The 23,038-nt window shown below is 35.6% G+C and overlaps 4 protein-coding genes across 4 annotated transcripts; all 4 read left to right on the top strand.

The window, feature by feature from the left end:
• Positions 1-50: 50 nt before the first annotated feature.
• LOC119983294 (NAC domain-containing protein 72-like) lies at positions 51-4,233 on the top strand. Its single transcript, XM_038826955.1, has 4 exons — positions 51-353; positions 459-706; positions 2,909-3,049; positions 3,160-4,233. The coding sequence occupies exons 1-4, from the start codon at positions 206-208 to the stop codon at positions 3,784-3,786; spliced, it is 1,164 nt and encodes a 387-aa protein (XP_038682883.1). The 5' UTR covers positions 51-205; the 3' UTR covers positions 3,787-4,233.
• Positions 4,234-6,830: 2,597 nt separating this feature from the next.
• On the top strand, positions 6,831-8,029 carry LOC119983854 (protein NTM1-like 9). Its single transcript, XM_038827584.1, has 5 exons — positions 6,831-6,901; positions 6,993-7,163; positions 7,254-7,519; positions 7,603-7,701; positions 7,791-8,029. The coding sequence occupies exons 2-5, from the start codon at positions 7,007-7,009 to the stop codon at positions 7,941-7,943; spliced, it is 675 nt and encodes a 224-aa protein (XP_038683512.1). The 5' UTR covers positions 6,831-6,901; positions 6,993-7,006; the 3' UTR covers positions 7,944-8,029.
• Positions 8,030-16,541: 8,512 nt separating this feature from the next.
• Positions 16,542-17,646, top strand: LOC119983857 (NAC domain-containing protein 69-like). The gene is made up of 4 exons (XM_038827586.1): positions 16,542-16,613; positions 16,715-16,882; positions 16,968-17,233; positions 17,317-17,646. The coding sequence occupies exons 2-4, from the start codon at positions 16,729-16,731 to the stop codon at positions 17,356-17,358; spliced, it is 462 nt and encodes a 153-aa protein (XP_038683514.1). The 5' UTR covers positions 16,542-16,613; positions 16,715-16,728; the 3' UTR covers positions 17,359-17,646.
• Positions 17,647-20,120: 2,474 nt separating this feature from the next.
• On the top strand, positions 20,121-21,439 carry LOC119983855 (NAC domain-containing protein 62-like). Its single transcript, XM_038827585.1, has 5 exons — positions 20,121-20,225; positions 20,321-20,491; positions 20,579-20,844; positions 20,928-21,029; positions 21,106-21,439. Exons 2-5 carry the CDS (start codon positions 20,338-20,340, stop codon positions 21,145-21,147), a joined length of 564 nt encoding a protein of 187 aa, XP_038683513.1. The 5' UTR covers positions 20,121-20,225; positions 20,321-20,337; the 3' UTR covers positions 21,148-21,439.
• The last annotated feature ends 1,599 nt before the right edge of the window (positions 21,440-23,038 follow it).

The following is a 23,038-nucleotide window of genomic DNA, read 5'->3' as shown; positions in this document are numbered from 1 at the left end:
TCCCACTGTGAGAAGAAATCAGAGCACAGAGAGAGAGAGAGCCCTTACCATGATCACAAATCAGCAGAGTTGTCTGGTAAGTTCTCTCTTCCATTGCTTCTGATTGTTTTCTCCTTGTTGTTCTTTAATTTTGGGGGTTTTTTTTTCCTTTCCTGTTTTTGTTTCTTCATTTCAACATAAATTGAAGATAACGAGCGCAAAGGATATGGATCAACCAGGTCACCGATATAATCCAACTAAGGAAGAAATACTTGACTATTATTTACCCCACAAGGTTAGAGGAAATCATTCCCAAGTCTATGAAATTGCAGAGATTGATAATATCCTCAAATACGAGCCGTGGGATTTACCCGGTAAGTTGCACGCATATATGGGTCCGATCAGGCTTTTTTTATTTTTTATTTTTTTTTCTAGAATATCTGAAATTTATGTTAATTTAATTTCGAGTAACTGTGTAGGGCTGGTGGCGATTCCACCATCAAAGCGTAAATGGCATTTCTTTTCTCCTCGAAACAGAGGACGTACTAAAAGGCAAACAAAGGCTGGTTTCTGGAAAGTGACTGGCCGGAGCCTTGTGTTGAAGAACATAGCGAACCAAGTCATCATCAAGAGATATTTGGTTTTCTATACTGGTGGATCGAGTAAGCAAGAATGGACTAACTGGGCTATGCACGAGTATTATCTGAAGCCCTCGGATTCCAATGAGGTATCATACGTTATTCTTTCTTTTTCTTTTTTTTCAAATTTCTTTGGCGTTTTATGGTCTATTTGGTCAATAACGGGTCGTTGACTGGTAAAATTGATTGCGCTAACTCCTGGCGCAAGCGGGAGGTAAGGGCAAATGTAATGGTAAAGTGTTATTGGGCCAACAAAGATGTTGTTTTTTGTTGATGTGACTGTATTGTAAAATGTGTTTTGCTTATGTGGCTCTATTGGGATAAGCGTTTTGCTGATGTGGATGTATTGATATTTGATGTTTTGGTGTAGTTTTGTTGTGGATAATATGGAGGAATTGAATGTTGTTGGCCTCCATAGAGAAATTGTATAGAAATTTGTGTTTTGTTGATGTGGTTGTATTGGAATATGTGTTTTGCTGATGTGGTTGTATTAGAATACGTGTTTCACTTGACTTTTTGTGTAATAGAGGTGGGACCGGGTCAACAAAAATGTTGGCCCAGCAAATACACTTTTTTTTTTTGGTAAGTCCCAGCTGTTAGAGATGTGTATAATTTTAGTCTTGAAGGGTAGTTTGGTCTTCTCATGTGTTATTGTATATATACTCTTGTATACTCCTTCGGAACACAACACACACAATTTTATATCTGTTTACATGGTATCGGAGCTAGTTTTTTTTTTTTTTTTTTTTTTTTTTGCTGTAATTATACTCGGGTTATTGTATTATCTCCGATACCATGTAAACAGATATAAAATTGTGTGTGTTGTGTTCCGAAGGAGTATACAAGAGTATATATACAATAACACATGAGAAGACCAAACTACCCTTCAAGACTAAAATTATACACATCTCTAACACCAGCAAATACACAACCATTGCATTTGCCCTAATGAGTATAAGTCTCATGTTTTCATTATCGTAATTTGCGAGATGGACCATGACTACCTTGCGTTATCTTCCCTCATTGGATCTCGATCCAAGTCTCAACTAATCCATGATGTTGAAATATTGATAAAAAATCGGTGTAAGAAATTTTGGCAGGGGTGCATCCGAGCTGATGGGGAAGCCGTCTAGACGGCAACGTACAGTAGCATCGGACAGGGAAAAAATTGTGCATCTGTTAGGACAGCTTGAGGAGCTGTCTAGACAGATGCAGTTTTTGGACAGTTTTAATGTTGCGAAGAGTCCTAGTTTTGATGAAACAAGTTTTTTAAGTTGGTCTCTAGATGAGAGAACGTGATTGCTATCATAATTGTAATTGGAAACATCTTGGGGAGGGACTCGTAGGTAGAATTAAACTAGGAGAGATATTGTACATCTATAAATACTTGTGATTTATTAGTGTTTTTCGTAGAGAGAAGTCAAAGTGTTGCGTGCAGTGAGTTTTGGGAGAGAGTAAATAAGATAACTATGTGGTGAATCTCTTGAGTTTTGCTTGGGTTTCTTGCTGAGAGAGAATTGAGTGTGTGGTTGTACAAATTTTCTATATATTGAATTTTCTCTCGGTTGTATTTTGACAACACCCTGATTTTCTCCGGGTTTGGAGTTTTCCACGTATATTATTGTGTTGAGATTATTGCATTTATCTATTTCAATTTTCTCTATTGTCGTGTGATATTTCTATCAAGGAGGATCATAGGTCCAATTTCACTAAACATGAGTGTTGCGGGGTTTTTTATGTGACCCGAGATTTATCAATCAATTGTTAAGTGAATAATAATTGTTAAGTGAATAATTGGGTGGATTCCACGTTTAAAAAAAGAGAGTCTATTTGGTCTATTTGCTGTGGATGTATGATTCTTATTTCAAAGGCTTTGCGTTATAGGATTCATATTTCTATGGCTCCCTGTTTGTTACTTATGTTTATTTTGATTTTATAACTATTAACTAGTCCATCCAGAGAAAGGAGGCAAAGTTTCATGTAATGCAACTCTCCAGTATGTTCTGAAGGAATACATATTTCTTGGCACGTGCTCATTCCCATGAACAATGCGCATGCACGTAGAACATCATTTGACAACCAGTTCATTAGCATCTGTAGTGAGTGTTGTCTTCTCTTCAAGTGTTCTATACTCTTGGAACCTTGTTCGAGGCTTCGAGTAATCAAAAGCCTTCATTACGTATAGGACAAGTAGCCAACTAGATATAGGACATTTTATGGAAGTTTCTGTTTCTGTTCTTTGTATTCACGCATGCTTGCCTTACAACTTGTTGGGCTTTCACTTTGTGTCGAGGGGTTATGTTGTCTACCGCTTACGTCAGAAGCCACCACAAATTAAAAAGACGGTCAATTTAGCTGCTGATGAAGGTGAACCCAGTCGTGACTCAGCTTCAATGGTTGAAAATCCTATCACAGATATCTCATTGCCAGAGGTATGAAAACTACCTCGTGTGTATTGTCTGTCTTATCATCAACTCAATCACAAAGAGCACTAGAGGCAGTTTCGTAGCTAATGCTTGGTGCTCTATATATCTTATTGCAGATAGACCAATTTATGGATGAAATATTGAACTCTGATGAGCAGGATTTCACCTCCCGCACCGAACATCAGCCAAGCATGCACATTAGTCAGGATTCCTCTTTTGTGAATCTTCAGGGAACCAATGGCACTATTAATGATTATACTAAGGCATTTTCTCAATTTGGCGTCGGTGATCAGCACACCGTCCTTGATGGTTCCAGCACATCGGGGTCACTGGATAGCCCATATATTGGGTATATCAATTGCACTGAAGCAGTCAACGCAACGGTAAATCACTGTTTGCCAGAGATGCACATGGTGCAGGGCCTCTCTTATGAGAACTTTCAGCAAACCAATGGTAATATTGATGATTATAGTTTTCTGTTGTCTCAATCTGGTGCTAGTGGTCAGCTAGACAACATCTCAGAGTTGGAGAAAACGTTTTCTGCTATCCCAGATGGACGCTTTTACTGTGGCAATATCCTCACTGCTCCTAGTGAGCCCAGCCCATCAGTGTCATTAGGACGTCTCCATGGTGAGAATATCAGTGATATTGGAGGCGATGATGGTTGGGGTTGGGGTTGGGGTTGGGGTTGGGATTTGGATTGGTTGTTTGAACTTGCTTCTGCTTATTCTTCCTATACATGAAAATAGAGAAAAATAAGCAGAAACATGTAGGAGTGACCAATGCGAAGCCCAACCTAGAACATAAGGAATGTCTATGATGTCGGACAATATGATTTCCTTTGTGAGTCAAGGAAGTTGGTTTATCACCGTGGTGGTTTGGTGATAAACCAACTTTCTTGTCTAATGGATGACATGATATTGTGCGGCATCATAGTCATCTCCTTCATGCTTTCTGAGTGTTATTAGTTTTGCACTTGAAAATACTGGTTTTATATAGGCTCTAAAAATGTACTCAGCCAGCCTTGTTTGTAGTTGAGGGATTACTCTGCTTGAACAGAATGTGTTCTTATGTGTAATTGCACTATATTTTGTATGCTTTGCTTTATTTCTTAGCATGTATAAAGGAAATTCCTTTCATATTAATTGTAGTGTTTTTATTTGGAGTAAACATCCATTTTGGTTATCAAAGATTTTACTCTTTTTGATTCCTTCTCACTACTTGTCACCATGCTTGCTTGCTGGAATTTTCTCCTCGACAAAAAACGGACATCAAATAAGGATCGCATCGTTTCAATTCATCAACACAGCCTCCCACATCCCTGACCCTAGCTCCTAGGTGTCTTGCAAAGAAAAAAAAATTGAAGACTTCCATCTTGGGGAATCATGAGATCCAATTAAACTTTTGAGTTGGAGGATTTCAATCTTGCATTATAGCCCGCCCAATTTACCCTAGTGTGTGGGCTGAACCGTAGGTCAATAATTTCAACAATAACAGATTAACGACTCATCATATAGAGACCAGAGATGTGCATGGAGCAAGGCCTGCAAGGCCCCGCAGTTGGTTTGGCACTAGTGATCTGCAAGACAATACCTCAAAGTGGTTGATTCATCTACTGCTAACCAAGCTGTATTCTTCATTGATGGAAGTATTCCTATTCCGCCTTGTCACTCAAGCACATCAGAGTCATTTGGCAGTCGAGAGATACCCGAATAATCCTATCCTGAGATAAACATAAACTAGCGATGACTACCTTGTTTGAATTAAAATGAAAGAAAGATAACCACTAAATTCTGCACCACTACAAATATGCGTAGTTTGTAGACTATTATACGAGTCCATAGATTTATCCAGTACGCTACTCTGTACACAGCCAAAGGGTAACGATTGTGATCTTCATGTCAAAAAAAAAAAAAAAAAAAACCAATAAATTAATCTCTCCTTAGCTTGATCCTACTCGGGGATCCTTTTAGATATCCCCAATTTGCTTGAAGAAATAACACTAAAGTAAGCAGAATGGTAGTTTCGTCAGTGGGGCTTGTCTTTAGTCTTTAAAAAAGTTAATTATTAGCTAAACCAGTGAAGAGACAAATTGCCAATTAGAATTTAGAAGCAGAGGGAATGACTTTCTGTGGTGGGTAGTAACCCTTTGAGACCAAGTTTGAGTCCTTGTCTGGAATATTCTATACTTACTGATTATTATATATAATAAAAAACAAAACAAAAAAAACCCACACAAAGAGAACATTCTATACACGTTTTAAGTCCTTGTAAAGACCGAATACATATAATTAATTTGTATTCCAACTTCCATGAGACAATCAAAATGATTAATTCTTGTAGTTTTTAATATATATTACCGTATATTGCTTATTCTATTTATTTTATTGGAGTGATAAGAATGATGTGTACCACTTTGGTGATGATCAGAGTTTGAATTCCCTCTTCATTGTTTCAAAAAATAAATAAATACAAGAGTTACAGTCTAATTCTATAATTATTCAATAAAACTGACTTTTTTTTAAAAAAAAAAATCATTTTTACCCATGAAAAAAAAAACACTTATATTTTGGTTTCTTATGTAGCATGCATGAATAAAGCACACACACTCTAAGTGGGAAGCATAAGTGCATAACTAAATAACAAGTCCAATAGAGAAAAACAAAACTACTTTTAGAAGTCTAAGTGATGGCGTTCTTTGGTGGGTAGTCACCCTTTGAGAGCAAGTTTAAGTCCCTCTCAACAAAAATATATAGATTCGATATAATTTATTTATTCCTTAATTTATATCTTACACGTTCTCCATTTTCTCCTTAACTATACACTCAAAAGGGACACATTTTAGAATAATAAATACTTTATCACATAATTGCTAAATGTCTCTTCCTTTTAGAGAGGAAGATAGATAGAAGTGGTAGTGTATACTATATATGAACCGAACCATTCAAAGGTGAAAATTAAACCATTGCTTTAATTGCAATAGTATTTTTCTGTTGTTTGACTGGCCAAAACATATTTGAATTACTATTTATAGTTGCAAAAGAAAATTACATCAAGTATAACCCACCACATGGAAGAAATTGCTCTGAACCATCCCACCAAATTACAAGCACAAGGCATTATCTATATTTGAGCAATGGGACATAGCATTGCTGTGATGAACAACCAAGACAAAGTAGCAAAAAATTCATTAAAGTTTATTCAACATTGTAAAAAGAAAAAAAAAACTAAAAATATAGTAATGGAAGGGGTATACAATATGTTATAGGTTCACTGTGTTCCTTTTTTCCACTCACCCAAAAATAGTATTTATAATTATAATTGAAAAAATACTTGATACCCCCATTTTATATCTAATTCATGTGAAGTGTTAGGTTAAGGAAGCCCGACATATGTATTTATAATCAATGACTATCTCATATGTCAGATGGGATTGAAGGTAAAATGAGAGTCATAAATTCGGGTCTGCATCATTATTGCTCTAATAATTGTATCAACTTCTTCTTCAATCTAAGTCTTTTCCTCTTACATTGGAAGCACTGTCTGACAAGTAGAATCCCCAACTTGAGATGAAATTCCAATCCACCAATGGTATTCACTGCCACAAAATCATCCTTGCAAGTTTTACAGAACTTATCAGTTAAGGGTGTTTGAAAAGAACTGAAAAATAAATAGATAATCCCAGACTTGCAATATAAGCTGACAAAGCCAAGATTTTGAACAAGACTCACTGCTGCCTATATATACTAGGACTGCTAACATCCTCTCACAACATTCACCTCTTCCTCTGCTTCTTGCTTACTAACACAGTCAAAACCTTAGCTCTCTCAGACTCTGCCCCCTCTCTGTTTTTTTGAGGTAAGTTTTGTTCTGTTTCTCTTCCGCTTTCTTATTACTCTTTAGGTGACTTTGTTCTTAATGTTTTTGCATTGTAAAACATGAATGGAAGACTCTGAGAGCACAATGGATCCAGACCAAGCACCGGGTTTTCGATTCCATCCTTCGGATGAAGAACTCATCAGTCATTATCTGAATCTGAAGAAATGTGGTTACGATGATGACCGAGTCTCAGATATTGGAGAGCTTGACATCTGCAACTTTGAGCCTTGGGAATTACCCGGTATGTACCGAACTAAGATGTTCAATTACATTACTACACATACTCTTCTTCTTAACATTCATGATGATGGTCTGAACTTTTGAATTGTAGAGCGGGCTGCTACGCAACCAAACGATTACACATGGTACTTCTTTTCACGTCCACATTACAAGTACAGAAACAGCAAACGCGCAAATAGGAGAACCAATGGTGGATACTGGAAAGTTACAGGGAAGAAACGTAAAATCATGGATGAAAACAACGATGAGATTGGTACCAAGAAAACATTGGTTTTCTACCAAGGAAATGTGCCTAATGGAGTGAAGACTAATTGGGTCATTCATGAGTTCCATTCCAACATGAACTATTCTGACGAGGTATTATATATATTTATATTACATTGCATTACACGTACTTATCGATTCTTCGATCATTTCATAACTATATGAAGTTGGTGCAGAGGGATTTTGTTCTGTGTCGTTTGAAGCAAAAACCGGATGGTAGCTCTGATGATGCAATATACGACGAAGGGCAGCCAAGTCAGCATGTAGCTCAACAGGTTAGAAACACATTCCTCCTCCTCCTCCTCCTCCTCCTTTGTAATTTAAAGTTAATGTGAAGCTAATGACTGCTTGCTTGTTATTGTAGATTGAACCTCAACATCAGGGGGATCAGTTGGAGTCACCAAGCGCCTTCAATGACCAGGATTCTGGCTACTCATATGCAGAACAGTTGGAGACATACATGTGGCAGGAGGCACCCTCCTATGGAAGCTATGCATATTATTCTAATGGTTATTGACCACAATATTACATGTAACTGGTGTTGTTTAAGACTAGTGTGATTTTCAATTAGTGTGGTTTTCAATTTGTTCTTAAGAGTGTATGTGTTTGTCACTAGTACTGGTGTATTAAGAGTGTTTTACTGTTGAAAATATAATGCTATAAGACTTGTTATTATTAAAGGTGGTTGTGTATGAAGGATCGACGTTCCTAAATAACATGTCATCGACATTATTTGACTAATTAAGTTTGCTAGGTTGATTAGTGAAATGGTAATAAAGAAGGAAAAAAAAAGGAACGAAAGTGGGGAACATAACAGACCTCTCTGCAACAGAAAGGCTTAAAGGTTGGTTTTCTTTTTCATTATTTCTTTCTGAATTGAAAGGTTAGATTAAGCTTATAAAAACAAAGCAAGATGTCTCTCTCAACGTAACAAACTTGCGCCACAGAAAGACCAAGAGTTACATGCACAGATGATCGCTAGAGTCACTGGGTCACGACTACTTGACTAGCATGGTTGGACCACCCATATATGGAACTTTCTAGCTAGAATGTATTGCAAATTCACTCTTTCATCTTCTAATTTTGTTTTGGAAGAAGTACGGAAATGACTGTCTACTTTTGAAAAATGATTGATCAAGCCCTTCCATTGATAATATCTACGTGTCTGCCACGTCAGAAATGAGGGAAAAAAAATAAAAAGCAAGAGTCTAATTATAGAATTCTTTTCAATAAAACCTGCCTTAAAAAAATAAAAGTATTTTTTACCCATGCAAAAAAGCCATTAGAGGAAGTCAATTTTTATATTTTGGTTTCTTGTGTAGCATACATGAATAAAGCACACACTCAAGTAGGGAGCATAAGTGCATTAACTAAATAACAAGTCCAATAGAGAAAAAAGGACCAAAAGTGCTTAAAAATCAAGTGATGGCGTTCTATGGTGGGTAGTCACCCTTTGAGAGCAAGTTTAAGTCCCTCTCAATAGAAATTTCTAGATTCGATACAATTTATTAACTCATTAATTTATATCTTACACGTTCTCAACTTCATCTTTAACTATACATTCAAAAGGGATAAATATTGGAGTAATTAGGAATGAATTCATTCAACTGAAACAATATTTAAGTATTTAGGGTCAGTCTCGTAAAACACGTTGAAAATTATAGAAATATAAAAGCAATTGCAGTGGTACATATTTGTTGGAGGATGGATGATTTTAAAGTGATTTTTATTGGACCATGGAGGAATAGAGTGCTACAACAATGTCATTTTGTTCGTCTGTTTTTATTGGACCGAGCATGGAGGCATGCAGTTTGATTAATCCCCATGTTGTCTTCCATTACGTCTAAACTCCATGTCATATCACCTAAACACATTTTTCAAAAAAAAAAATATAATGATCCCAATGACCCTTGAATCGTTGTTGTTGCTTTAAGTGGTAGGATATAATGGATAGACTAATTATTATTTTTTTTAAAAGCAAAACACCATATTGACAAAAAGAAGGATAGACTACAACTTGTACGTGTCACCCAGTTAGACATCAAAATTTAATTAGAATTGCTTTAATTGCAAAAGTATTTTGGTTGTTTGACTGATCACATACAAGAAATTGCTTTGAACCATCCCACCAAATTACAAACACAAGGCATTATCTATATTGAGCAATGGAATATGGCATTGCTGTGATGAACAACCAAGACAAAGTAGTTCATTAAAGTTTATTCAACATTGTTTAAAAACTAAAAATATAGAAGGGTATACAATAGGGTTTATAGGTTCAGTGTTTCCCTCTTTTTCAACTTAACCCAAAAAAGAGCATATATTACAATAATTGTGTCAACTTGTTCAATCCAGAAGTCTTATATAAAAATCTAATTTGATTAGTGAACCTATAAAAATCAGTAAAAATAATTATACCCTTTTTTTTTCCCTTACATTGGAAGCACTGTTTGAGAAGTAGAATCCCCAACTTGAGATGAAATTCCTAGCCAATGGTATTCAGTGCTAGAAATCATCCTTGCAAGTTACAGAACTTATCAGTTAAGGGTGTTGAAAAGAAATGAAAAATAAATAGATAATCCCAGACTTGCAATGTAAGCTGACAAAGCCAAGATTTTGAACAAGACTCACTGCTGCCTATATATACTAGGACTGCTAACATCTTCTCACAACATTCACCTCTTCCTCTGCTTCTTCAGTCAAAACCTTAGCTCTCTCTTACTCTGCCCCCTCTCTGTTTTTTTTCAGGTAAGTTTTGTTCTGTTTCTCTTCGGCTTTCTTGTTACTCTTTTGGTGACTTTGTTCTTAATGTTTTTTCCTTGTAAAACATGAATAGAAGACTCTGAGAGCACAATGGATCCAGACCAAGAACCGGGTTTTCGATTCCATCCTTCGGATGAAGAACTCATCAGTCATTATCTGAATCTGAAGAAACTTGGTCACGATGACCGAGTCTCAGATATTGGAGAGCTTGAAATCTGCAGCTTCGAGCCTTGGCAATTACCCTGTATGTACCAAACTAAGATGTTCAATCACATTACTTAACATGCTCTTAATATTCATGTTGATGGTCTGAACTTTTGAATTGTAGAGCGGGCGGTTACTCCAACAAACGATTACACATGGTACTTCTTTACACGTCCGGATTACAAGTACAGGAACAGCAAACGCGCAAATAGGAGAACCAATGGTGGATTCTGGAAAGTTACAGGGAAGGAACGTAAAATCGTTGATGTAAACAACGATGAGATTGGTAGCAAGAAAACATTGGTTTTCTACCAAGGAAATGTGCGTAATGGCGTGAAGACTAATTGGATCATTCATGAATTCCATTCCAACATGAACTATTCTGACCAGGTATTGTATTTGTACTAGATTGCATTACACCTACTCATCGATTCTTAGATCAAATCATAACTATACGAATGAACTTGGTACAGAGGGATTTTGTCCTCTGTCGTTTGAAGCAAAACCCGGATGGTACTTCTGATGATGCAATATACGAAGAAGGGCAGCCAAGTGAGTACGTAGCTCAACAGGTTAGAAACACATTCCTCCAATCCTCCTCCTCCTTTGTAATTTAAAATTAATGTGAAGCTAATGATTGCTTGTTATTGTAGATTGAACCTCAACTTAATGGGTATAACTTGGAGCCATCAAGTGGCTTAAATGACCAGGATTCTGACTACCCATCTGCACAACAGTTGCAGATGTACATGTGGCAGGAGGCACCCTCCTATGCAAGCTATACATATTCTAATGGTTACTGATTGCAATATGCATGTAATTGGTATTATATAGTGGTTTGAGATGTAATTGGTATTAGTGTGGTTTACATTTTGCTATTAAGAGTGTATGTGTTTGTGTCTAGAGTGATGTTGTGATGTTGATATATAGATGGGCCTAAAGTGTAGTGGTGTGGTAAGAGTTTTTAATGTTGAAAGCATAATCCTTATAAGAAGAGTTGTTATTATTTATGCAATCAATGTGAATGAAAATCTTAAGCTGGTTGTTTATGAAGGATCAAAGTTCCCAAAAACAAGTCATATGAACAAGTTTGTTCTCTTTTTTAAGTTCCATGTTTGAATAGAATGTCTAGCTTCATTGGTGAGATGGTAATTGTCTAACAAAGTAAAGAGAGAGAAAAAAAAGAAAAAGGAACCTTGGTGGGGAGCATAACAAACCTCTGCAACAGAAAGGCTGAAGGTTAGTCTTCTTTTTCATTAATCATTGTCTTTTCTGTATTGACAAATTCACTCTTCATCTTTTGATTCTGTTTTCTTTTTAACATGAAAGCGACATCAAACGGATTAGACTGATTAGTGGAAGTGCATGAAGGGTAGGGTAAAAAATAGGAAAGAATGGCTTAATCTCAGTGTGACGGTTTGACCACCAACAAAAAAGTTTTGCCAAGCTATTTCTGGGTTTATTTTTCTCCAACGGCTATTAATAGTCAATGATGATACCTAGATTGAATTAAAATGTAATATTGTCCATTTAATTATAAAGATAACCACTAAATTCTGAATCCATACATAGAATTAGAATGCGCTATAGTCTGACACGCAAATTTACGAACTATATGCGAGTGCATGGATTTACTCAATGCACCACTCAGTTCATAGTTGAAGTGTAATTGTAGCGGGGTTCATATGATAAAAAATAACTATTAAATTAATTCTCCTTACCTGATCCTATTTTGATGTTCTCATAAAATCATGTAGCCAACTCTAACCGTTTGGGATAAAGATTTTGACGACCACGATGATATGATAAAAAAATAACTATTAAATTAATTCTCCTTACCTGATCCTGTTTTGATGTTCTCATAAAATCATGTAGCCAAATCTAACCGTTTGGGATAAAGATTTTGACGAACACGATGATATGATCATACTTGGTGATTTTAAGATATCCCCCACTTTGCTTGAAGTACGTTGAAGAGATAAACACCAAAATAATAAGCAGAATTGTAATTTCTTCAGTGGGGCTTGTCTTTACAAAAGTTAATTATTAGCTACTCATAGCAAAACTAGTGAAAAGACAAATTGCCAATCAAAAGCCAAGCTAATGACGTTTTATGGGTGGGTAAGTAACCCTTTGAGATCAAGTTTTTAAGTCCTTGTCAAGAATATTCTATACTCACTTATTATATATATATCATAAATAACAAAAAAAAAAAAAAACCACACAAAAAGAACATTCTAGAACGAATACATTATCATTAATTTGTATTCCAAGGTAGAATCAAAATGATTAATTCTTTTAGTTTGTAGTATATATATGACTCTATATTGGTTATTCCATTTATTTTGTTTTGCCAGTTAGTAATTGCTTAATTCAAATTTGTATATAATTCTTCAACAATGCTCCACTTTTATAAAATTCCCTTTTTACCCACTCAAAAAAGAAGAAGAAACAATTAGAGGAAGTCATTTTTCTTACATATATATATATATTTTATTTTATTTTTTGGTTTTTTCTTCAAAAATGTTCGACATTTAAAAAATTTCCTTTTTATCCATGCAAAGAAAAAAAAACCCATTAGAGGAAGTCATCTATCTATACAATACTATATATATAGTGGAAGCTGAGAGAAAGTGTTCCTGCATTTCTGTGATGCCACGTTGAATATGATTTAAACAAAAAGTTAAATGGGTTCAATTTAATGTTCTCAATCTCAATGTCATGCACTTCATTGACGCATTAGATGTGATGAATGGTGTTAAGTCTTTATGATCTCTTCATGATTGTCATTAAATTGATACTTTAAATGTCGTATGATCCATTGAATACAACCGAAAAGTCATTTTTATAGATGTGTTAAATATACATAATTAACATTTATAAGTAACATGCAGGCTCATTCATTAGGCCCAAAAAAAATCAAGATTTCATCCACCGATTAAAATAAGGAACACGTTCACATTGTATGATGCTATTTTACATGCATTTTCATTATGGCGATGCTTATTTATTATCTAATCTTAAGTCTAAAGAATTAGATTTGACATATGATGAGAGCTTTTATTGTAACCTTTTCTTTGGAGCTGTAGTTTATCAGATGCAGACTATGCTATGGAGTGGAACATCACAATTCACAATAAATACTCTCCCCAAAAACAAAAAAATCTCAAATTTATTTTCCTTCCTTTTCATATTGATATCTAGGTTGGTTCGGGAATTGCAATGCGGCTATTGAAGGTGGGTTTTGCAGTTCATCAAATGGCATTGTTATCGTAATCTTTTAGTCTGATAGGTGACCATGCTTCTAAATTTTAAGAATATGTACACAATAACAAAAAATTTCTTAATTTATTGCAGTATCATCCATTAATCTGAGTTGGCTACTGGTCTTGAATATCATTTTAAGTCATAAATGAAAATGACAATTAATTTAAGGTACTTAATCTTTTAGTTTATTCTTTCAAAGTTCTAAAACAATTAGATTCTTATTGATTTTGCTAGGGTGATTTGGATAAATTTCATACATAGTGATGGTGAAATGATATATGATTCATCTGTAGTTGATTGTTAGTATTCATATTGTTAAAAGGTGTTAAAGGGATAAAAATCTCACATCGATTGTTGAGGGGTTTGGTGTCTAGTTTATAAGCTTGCCCAAGTCTTCAACTCATTGTCCAGCCTTTTCCAGGAAGGTGGGATGGGAACTGCCAAGGCCCAATGGGCCGAGATGGTGGGGAGGCTGGCTCTGGGTTGTGCCATCGTGGGCTTTTTCTATATGGTATCGGAGCAGGTGTGCTCGTCCCCGATAAAAAAGTCCACTCGTTTGGCCTTGGGCTTTGATACTCAGTCCACGAGTGCGGGGGAGTATTAAAAGGTGTTAAAGGGATAAAAATCCCACATCGATTGTTGAGGGGCTTGGTGTCTAGTTTATAAGCTTACCAAAGTCTTCAACTCATTGTCCAGCCTTTTCCAGGAATATGGGCTGGGAACTGCCACGGCCCAATGGGCCGAGATGGTGGGGAGGCTGACTCTGGGTTATGCCATCGTGGGTTTTTTCTACACATATCAATCGAACGCGCGTAGCACGGATTTGTATGTACTTTTTTATATTTTGGTTTCTTGGGAAGCATAAGTGCATAAAAAACAAGTCCAATAGAGAAAGGCCAAAAGTACTTAGAAGTCAAGTGATGTTGGCGTTCCTTGGTGGGGAGTCAACTAGTCATCCTTTGAGAGCAAGTTTAATGATTGTAATAAGCCACAAAAAAAATGGGAGTCACATATTTGTTGTGGAATTTACCGTATTTATGATTGAATGACAAGTTTACAATAATGTTTCACATGTGAGAAAAATCTTATTTATTCATTCATTCATTTATTAATATCTTACTCGTTTTAAATTTTCTCGTTAACTATATACACTCACAAAGGACACGTGTTAGAAAATTAGAATAATAGATACTAAAAAAACGACAATTGTCACATAATTGTTAAATGAGAAAGAGAGATATAATTGGTGCCGTATACTAGAAGATATTTATTTGAATTGGTTGGAAACTAAACCATTCAAGGGTGATCGAGTTTATTGTGAATGAATTCCTTCAATTGACAAGATACTTAAATAGAGGTGAAACTATTCAAGTTTTTGTGTTCCATCATTGTAAAAACACATTAATAATTGGTAAAAACAAAGTGGTATAATATCTTGTAAGATAATCATTTGATCAAAATTTAATTAGCATTGCTTTAATTGCAAAAGTATTTTTCTGTTGTTTGACTCACCAAAACATATTTGAGTTACTATTTATAGTTGGAAAGAAAATTACATCAAAATAGTTACTATTTCCTGTGACAATAACACGGCAAAACTCCCACATCGGTTGTGTGTGTTCCTCTTAAGTAGTATATAAGTTCTCTCTACCACACACTTTTTTGCCTGTGATGTAATACTCACGGGTAGTGTGTGTGTAGGTTGTTCTTGCATCTGCTTAGGTTGTAGTTCGAAAAAACAGAAACGGCAGTAGCCTATGTGTTGTGTGTGTGTGTGATGTTGGTAGCAGTTTCCTGTGACAATAACACGGCAAAACTCCCACATCGGTTGTGTGTGTTCCTCTTAAGTAGTATATAAGTTCTCTCTACCACACACTTTTTTGCCTGTGATGTAATACTCACGGGTAGTGTGTGTGTAGGTTGTTCTTGCATCTGCTTAGGTTGTAGTTCGAAAAAAATATAACCCACCACATGGAAGAAATTGCTCTGAACCATCCCACCAAATTACAAACACAAGGCATTATCTATATTTGAGCAATGGAAAATAGCATTGCTGTGATGAACAACCAAGACAAAGTAGCAAAAAATTCATTAAAGTTTATTCAACATTGTAAAAAACTAAAAATATAGTAATGGAATTAAGGGGTATACAATATCTTATAGGTTCATTGTTTTCCCTTTTTTTCCACTCACCCAAAACAAGCACATATAATAATAATTGTAAAAATGTTTGATACCCCCTAATTTACGACTCCCATTTTATCAGTAATTCATGTGAAGTGTTGGAGATTAACGAGGCCCTATATGTGTGTTTAAAATCAATTACTATCCCATATGTTACGTTTTCAATGCTCTAATAATTGTGACAACTAGTTCAATATAGAAGTCTTTATATAGTAAAATGCGGATAAATAAAGGAAATTTAACAAACCTAATTTAATTAGTGAACTGTGAACCCATCAAAATCAACAAAATAAGCCCTTTTTTTTCTTACATTGAAAGTAGGGATGGCAAAAGATAGTTCCGGGTCGAATAACATTACGTGTTTAAGAAATATTTACATGTCCCGAACCTAATCCAGGTCGGATAAATTCGGTCATCCGGATCGGACAGAATTTTGTCACTCCTAATAGGAAACACTGTTTGAGAAGTCGAATACCCAACTTGGGATGAAATTCCAAGCCACCAATGTTATTCACCGCCACAAAATCATCCTTGCAAGTTACAAAACTTGTTAGCTAAGGGCGTTGAAAAGAAATGAAAAATAAATAGATAAACCCAGACTTGCAATGTAAGCTGACAAAGCCAAGATTTTGAATTAGACTCACTGCTGCCTATATATACTAGGACTGCTAACATCCTCTCACAACATTCACCTCTTCCTCTGCTTCTAGCTTTACTAAGACATTCAAAATCTTAGCTCTCTCATACTCTGTCCCCTCTGTTTCTTCAGGTAAGTTTTGTTCTGTTACTTGTGTTTCTCTTCTGCTTTCTTATTACTCTTTTGGTGAATTTGTTTTTCATGTTTTTTTCCTTGTAAAACATGAATGGAAGACTCTAAGAACACAATGGATCCAGAACAAGCACCGGGTTTTCGATTCCATCCCACTGATGAAGAACTTTTGAATCATTTTCTGAATCAGAAGAAACTTGGTTACGATGCCCAAGTTTCAGATATTGGGGAGGTTGAAATCTGCAAATTCGAGCCTTTGCAATTACCCGGTATGTACCAAACTAAGATGTTCAATTGCATTACTTTAACATACTCGTAGTATTCATGATGATGGTCTGAACTTTCGAATTGTAGAGCGGGCTGCTACGCAAACAAACGATTACACATGGTACTTCTTTTCACGTCCGCATTACAAGTACAGAAACAGCAAACGCGCAAATAGGAAAACCAATGGTGGATACTGGAAAGTTACGGGGAAGGAACGTAAAATCATGGATGAAAACAACAAAGAGATTGGTACCAAGAAAACATTGGTTTTCTACCAAGGAAATGTGCCTAATGGAGTGAAGACTAATTGGGTCATTCATGAGTTCCATTCCAACATGAACTATTCTGATCAGGTATTGTATTTGTACTACATCGCATTACCCGTACTCGTCGATTCTTAGATCAAATCATAATTATATGAATGATCTTGGTGCAGAGGAATTTTGTTCTGTGTCGTTTGAAGCAACAACCGGAATAGACTGATTACTTGTGGCAGGAGGAACCCTCCTATGGAAGCTATACATATTATTGTAATGGTTATTGATTACAATATGCATGTAATTGGTATTAGTGTGGTTTACATTTTGTTATTAAGAGTGTATGTGTTTGTGTCTAGAGTGATGTTGTGAGGTTGATATATAGATGTGCCTTAAGTGTAATGGTGTGTTAAGAGTTTTTAATGTTGAAAATGTAATCCTTATTAAGTAAAGAGTTGTTATTATTTATGTACTACTTGCTTGTTATTTGCAATCAATGTTCAATGTTGGTATCCTACGCATGTGATTGAAATCTTAAGCAAGTTGGGTATGAAGGATATAACTTGGGTCGTGTTGTAAATGTCGTGGCTAATCCTATTGATGGTCGAAGAGAAATTTCAGTTTCTAAATTTTGGTTGATTGAATCTCCCGCTCCAAGTATTATTTCGAGGTGCTTCATATATGAGTCTCTTCTAACCGGCCTTGAAGTTCCTAAAAACATGTCATCGACACTATTTGACTAAGTTTGTTCTCTTTTCTAAGTACCCTTTTTCACTAGAATGTCAAGCTTGATTAGTGCAAATGGTAACTGTCCAAAATATAGACGAAAAGAAAAGGAACAGGAGTGGGGAGCATAACAAACCTCTGCAACAGATGATAGGGTTACTGAGTCACGACTAATTGCCTAGCATTAGCATTATTGGACCCATTCGTGGAACTTTATAGAATGGATTGACAAATTCACATTTTACGCTTATCAAAAAGAAAAAAAATTCACTCTTCATCTTTTCATTCTGTTTTCCTTTTACCATGGAAAGCGACATCAAACGGATTAGATTGATTAGTGGAAGTACCATAGTATTTTTTTTAGAAATCCAAGCCAAAATACGTAACATCTTGGTGAAATTGAAGGCGAATTTGTAGTTCCGATCCGGCGGAGATGAGGCTCGCGGCGTCGTTGTCATCTTGGAATTCGAGATTTGCTTACTAGGGATTAAGAAATTGGGGACTTTTATTTTGGGATAATTGGTAATAAGTCTCGAATAAATTTTTGTTGCGTTGTATAAAAGAAGATTTTTTTTTGAAAATTCCAAAAACCTGATTGCATTGCATTAATAAAAATCAATACAGAGTAACACATTATGTGGTAATTTTTCCACCCAATTGGGTTGATGAAACTCATCAAGATAAGACACAACAACGAACAAAACACCTATCGGTACCAACGAACACCAGATAGAACACCCACTATAGAGAAGAAAGAAAAACGAAGACATATAAATAAACAGATGACTCTTGTCTTCGCACTGGGGTAGGATTGAAACAATAAACTTGTATCCAACACACCGTGAATTCAAGGTAGTTTTAGTTGATAACCAACCTCGCATTAAAGAGTTAATTGTTGTCCCACATCGATAAGATGTGGGACTAATATGCCTTATTTATAAGGACACGCTTACTCTCTAACCATCTATATTTGTGTGAGTTGGGTCTCGCTCACTTGTCTGGGCATATGGAGAAATAAAATCATGTGGGTCTGATGTATCCACAGGAATCGAACAATCGAAACCGAATAATATTATTTGTGTGTATGAGGGTGTAGATTTACAACATTAATGATCATTCTGCCATGAATAAAATATCACCAAACAAACTTTTCACAATAATCATACCAACTGGGTTAGTTTGTGAATTTGGGTAGCGTGAGACTATTTAGGTATTTAGCACCATCGTCGTAAAAACACGTTGGAATATATAAGTGATAGGATATATGGATAGACTAATTATTACCCAGTTAGACTTCAAAATTTAACTAGCATTGCTTTAATTGCAAAAGTATTTCCCTTGTTTGACTGACCAAGGCATATTTGATTAAATCACATCAAATATAACCCACCACATAGAAGAAATTGCTCTGAACCATCCCACCAACTTACAAAACAAGGCATTATCTATGTTGGGCAATGGAATATAGCATTGCCGTGATGAGCAACCAATACCAAGTTGCAAAATATTCATTCAAGTTTATTCAACATTGTAGAAAAAATTAGACATAAGTCACTCAATTAAAAATTTTGTTCCAATAAGGACACTCAAATAAGTTTTGTTACATAAAATCCATAAAGATTAAAACAATATTGCATAAAGAACAAAAAATTATAAACATTTATTTTATTGACAAAAATACTCTCAAATTCTCCAATTGACACTCAAATCAAATTTTCTTTCTCTGATGGCTAATTCGGCCAACCAATGGGTGGAGATGGTGCACCTAAGTATGGGTTACACTTTGTTATGATAGCTTGCGGCAACGTTGTCTTCGATGGTTGGATCAGGCAATTTTCTTCACTAGTGGTCACGACTCCAAGGTCAAATTTTGATAGAACCAGCAATTGACGGTGGTATATTTATAGTCAATGACTATTCCACAAGTCACATGGGAATATGGGATTGGGGGTCATAAATTAAGAGTTTGCGGCACTGCTCTAATAATTTCATCAATTTGTTCAATAAGTCTTTTATTTAGTACAATAAGGATAAATAAACCTAATTTAATTAGTTAACCTAACAAACCAACAAAAATAAAATCCTTTTTTTATTATATTGGAAGCACTGTTTGAAAAGTAGAATCCCCAACTTCTTGAACAAGTTGTCAAAACTTATCAGGGAAGGATCTTGAAAAGAAAATGAAAAATAAATAGATAAACCCAAACTTGCAATGTAAGCTGAGAAAGCCAAGATTTTGAACAAGACTTACTGCCTATATATACTAGGACTACTAATATCCTCTCACATTCACCTCATCCTCTGCTTCTTCAGTCAAAACCTCAGCTCTCTCTTACTCTGCCCCCTCTCTGTTTTTTTTCAGGTAAGTTTTGTTCTGTTTCTCTTCTGCTTTCTTGTTAATTCTTTTGGTGATTTTGTTCTTCATGGTTTTTTTTTCCCCGTGTAAAACATGAATAGAAGACTCTAAGAGCACAATGGATCCAGACCAAGCAGTGGGTTTTCAATTCCACCCGACTGATGAACAACTCATCCACCATTATCTGAATCTTAAGAACCTTGGTTTTGATGACCGAGTCACAAATATTGGAGAGATTGAAATCTGCAACTTCGAGCCTTGGCAATTACCCGGTACGTACCAAACTAAGATGTTCAATTACATTACTTCACATACTCTGCTTAATATTCATGTTGATGGTCTGAACTTTTGAATTGTAGAGCGGGCGGTTACTCCAACAAACGATTACACATGGTACTTCTTTACGCGTCCAGATTACAGGTACACAAACAGCAGACGCGCAAATAGGATAACCAATGGTGGATACTGGAAAGTTATCGGGAAGGCACGTAAAATCGTTGATGGAAACAACGATGAGATTGGTACCAAGAAAACATTGGTTTTCCTCCAAGGAAATGTGCCGAAAGGAGTGAAGACTAATTGGGTCATTCATGAGTACCATTCCAACATGAACAATTCTGACCAGGTATTCTATTTCTACTACACTGCATTACACCTACTCATCGATTCTTAGATCAAATCATAATTATACGAATGGACTTGGTACAGAGGGATTTTGTCCTCTGTCGTTTGAAGAAAAAGCCGGGTGGTCATTTTGATGATGCAATAGACGAAGAAGGGCAGCCAATTCAGCATAATGTAGCTCAACAGGTTAGAAACACATTCCTCCTCCTCCTCCTATGTAATTTAAAGTTAATGTGAAGCTAATGATTGCTTGTTATTGTAGATCGATCCTCAACTTCATGGGGATAACTTGGAGTCACAATAGTTGGAGATGTACAAGTTTCAGGAGGCACTTTGCAAGCTATAAATATTTTAATGGTTATTGATTACAATATGCATGTAACTTGTATTATATAGTGGTTTGAACTGTAATAAGTACTAGTGTGGCTTTCATTTTGTGTCTTAAGAGTGTGTGTTTGTCACTAGAGTGATGTTGTGAGGTTGATATATGGATGTGCCTATAGTGTAGTGGTGTGTTGAGAGTTTTTAATGTTGAAAATGTAATCCTTATAAGAAGAGTTGTTATTGTTTATGTAGTACTTGCTTGTTATTTGGAATCAATGTTCAATGTTGGTATCCTACGGAATTACGGATGTGATTGAAATCTTAAGCTAGTTGGGTGTGAATGATATTATTTGGGTCATGTTGTAAATATCATGGCTAAACCTTAGAGGCTTTGGCGGGGTGAATTCATAATGCTTGATAAAAACCGGTACGGATGTCGTGGTCCTATCGGCAGAAGAAGTAAGAAGATGTAGATCTCCGCACATCAGTCTCGCATAGGGGCCCAATCTTGCATCAGTAGGGGCCTATTCTCCTCCGTCAAAGAGGTTGATGGGTGAGGAGAAATTTCAACATGAAATTTCATCCAAAAGGTGACCATAAACATGAAAGGAGTCCCAAAATGAAAATTTAAAGATATATATAAAATTTTAATAGTTTAAGGGGTAAGTATGAATTTAGTCCATGTGTTTTGCATTTTGGGTCGATTAAACTCCTGAATTTTTTTTGGATCAAATAAGCCCTTACACTTATCAGAATGGTACACGTTAGTCTTTCTATCAAAATTCCATTAAAAAATGCTTATGTGGCCATTAAGTGAATTTTTTAAAATTGTTTTGATTTCTGATATTGCTTACATGTGGACACCATCTATCATATTGTGACACATGGTCATTAATCCCTTAACGTTACTTCAATGGGTCAATTAAGCCCTTTTGAATGTGATTAAAAAAATATATGATAAATGGTAGAGGACCACCGGAGAACGAGAAGTTCTCTCCATCGTTACCATCACCATAAATTAGTATTATTGTCCAGGGCCGTCTCTAGCATTTTGGAGGCCCTAGACAAGTTAAGAAAATTAGGCCCCCATCCCCTAAAATAATTTTTTTTATAAATCTAAAATCCAACATATCTAATAAATTCAAAATGCAATATAATTAGTTCTTGGATACACCTAAATTATCACCAATATCCAATAAATTAAGCAACTCAAACTTATAAATTTATTACATCAAATGAAATCAAATAACGCTAAACCAAATAACTCACGGGGGAGGGGCCTCACTTGTACGGTTCGGATTTGATTTGTTACATGGCAATCAAAGTTCTAGGTCAATGAATTACACTTTTTAATTTTTATATATGTGATAGCGTGTCATTTTGTGTTTGCGCTAATGGGCTTGTTTTTTTAAATAGCAATATATTAAGATATTTTTTTCTTATATCAATTGGCAAGTACACTGTACTGTCTGTACACACCTAAAAAACTATACAACTTAATAAAAAGTGAGGCCCCTCCCCCATGAGAGGCCCTAGGCAACTGCCTGTCTGGCCTCCCCAAGGAGCCGGCTATGTTATTGTCAAATGAAGGGAACAACCAAATTGGTTCTCCCTCGTTACCATCAATATTTTTAACGGAAGTTAGACAGAAAGGTTAATGTGTAGCATTTTAATAAGTGTAAGGGTTTGTTTGATCCAAAATAAAATTCAGGGGTTTAATTGACTCAAAAGACAAAGTATAGGGACTAAATCCATACTTATCCCATAGTTTAAAGATAAAAAGGAGAAATCTTTGATAGTTTAAGCACATATTTATGGGCGGCCTTCGCCTATTGGGTCGTGGGTTTGGTCCTCATAGTAAAGTAACAATT

This window comes from Tripterygium wilfordii, chromosome 18, assembly GCF_013401445.1.
Source record: "Tripterygium wilfordii isolate XIE 37 chromosome 18, ASM1340144v1, whole genome shotgun sequence".
Lineage (NCBI taxonomy): Eukaryota > Viridiplantae > Streptophyta > Magnoliopsida > Celastrales > Celastraceae > Tripterygium > Tripterygium wilfordii.
This window is presented reverse-complemented; position numbering and strand designations above follow the sequence as displayed.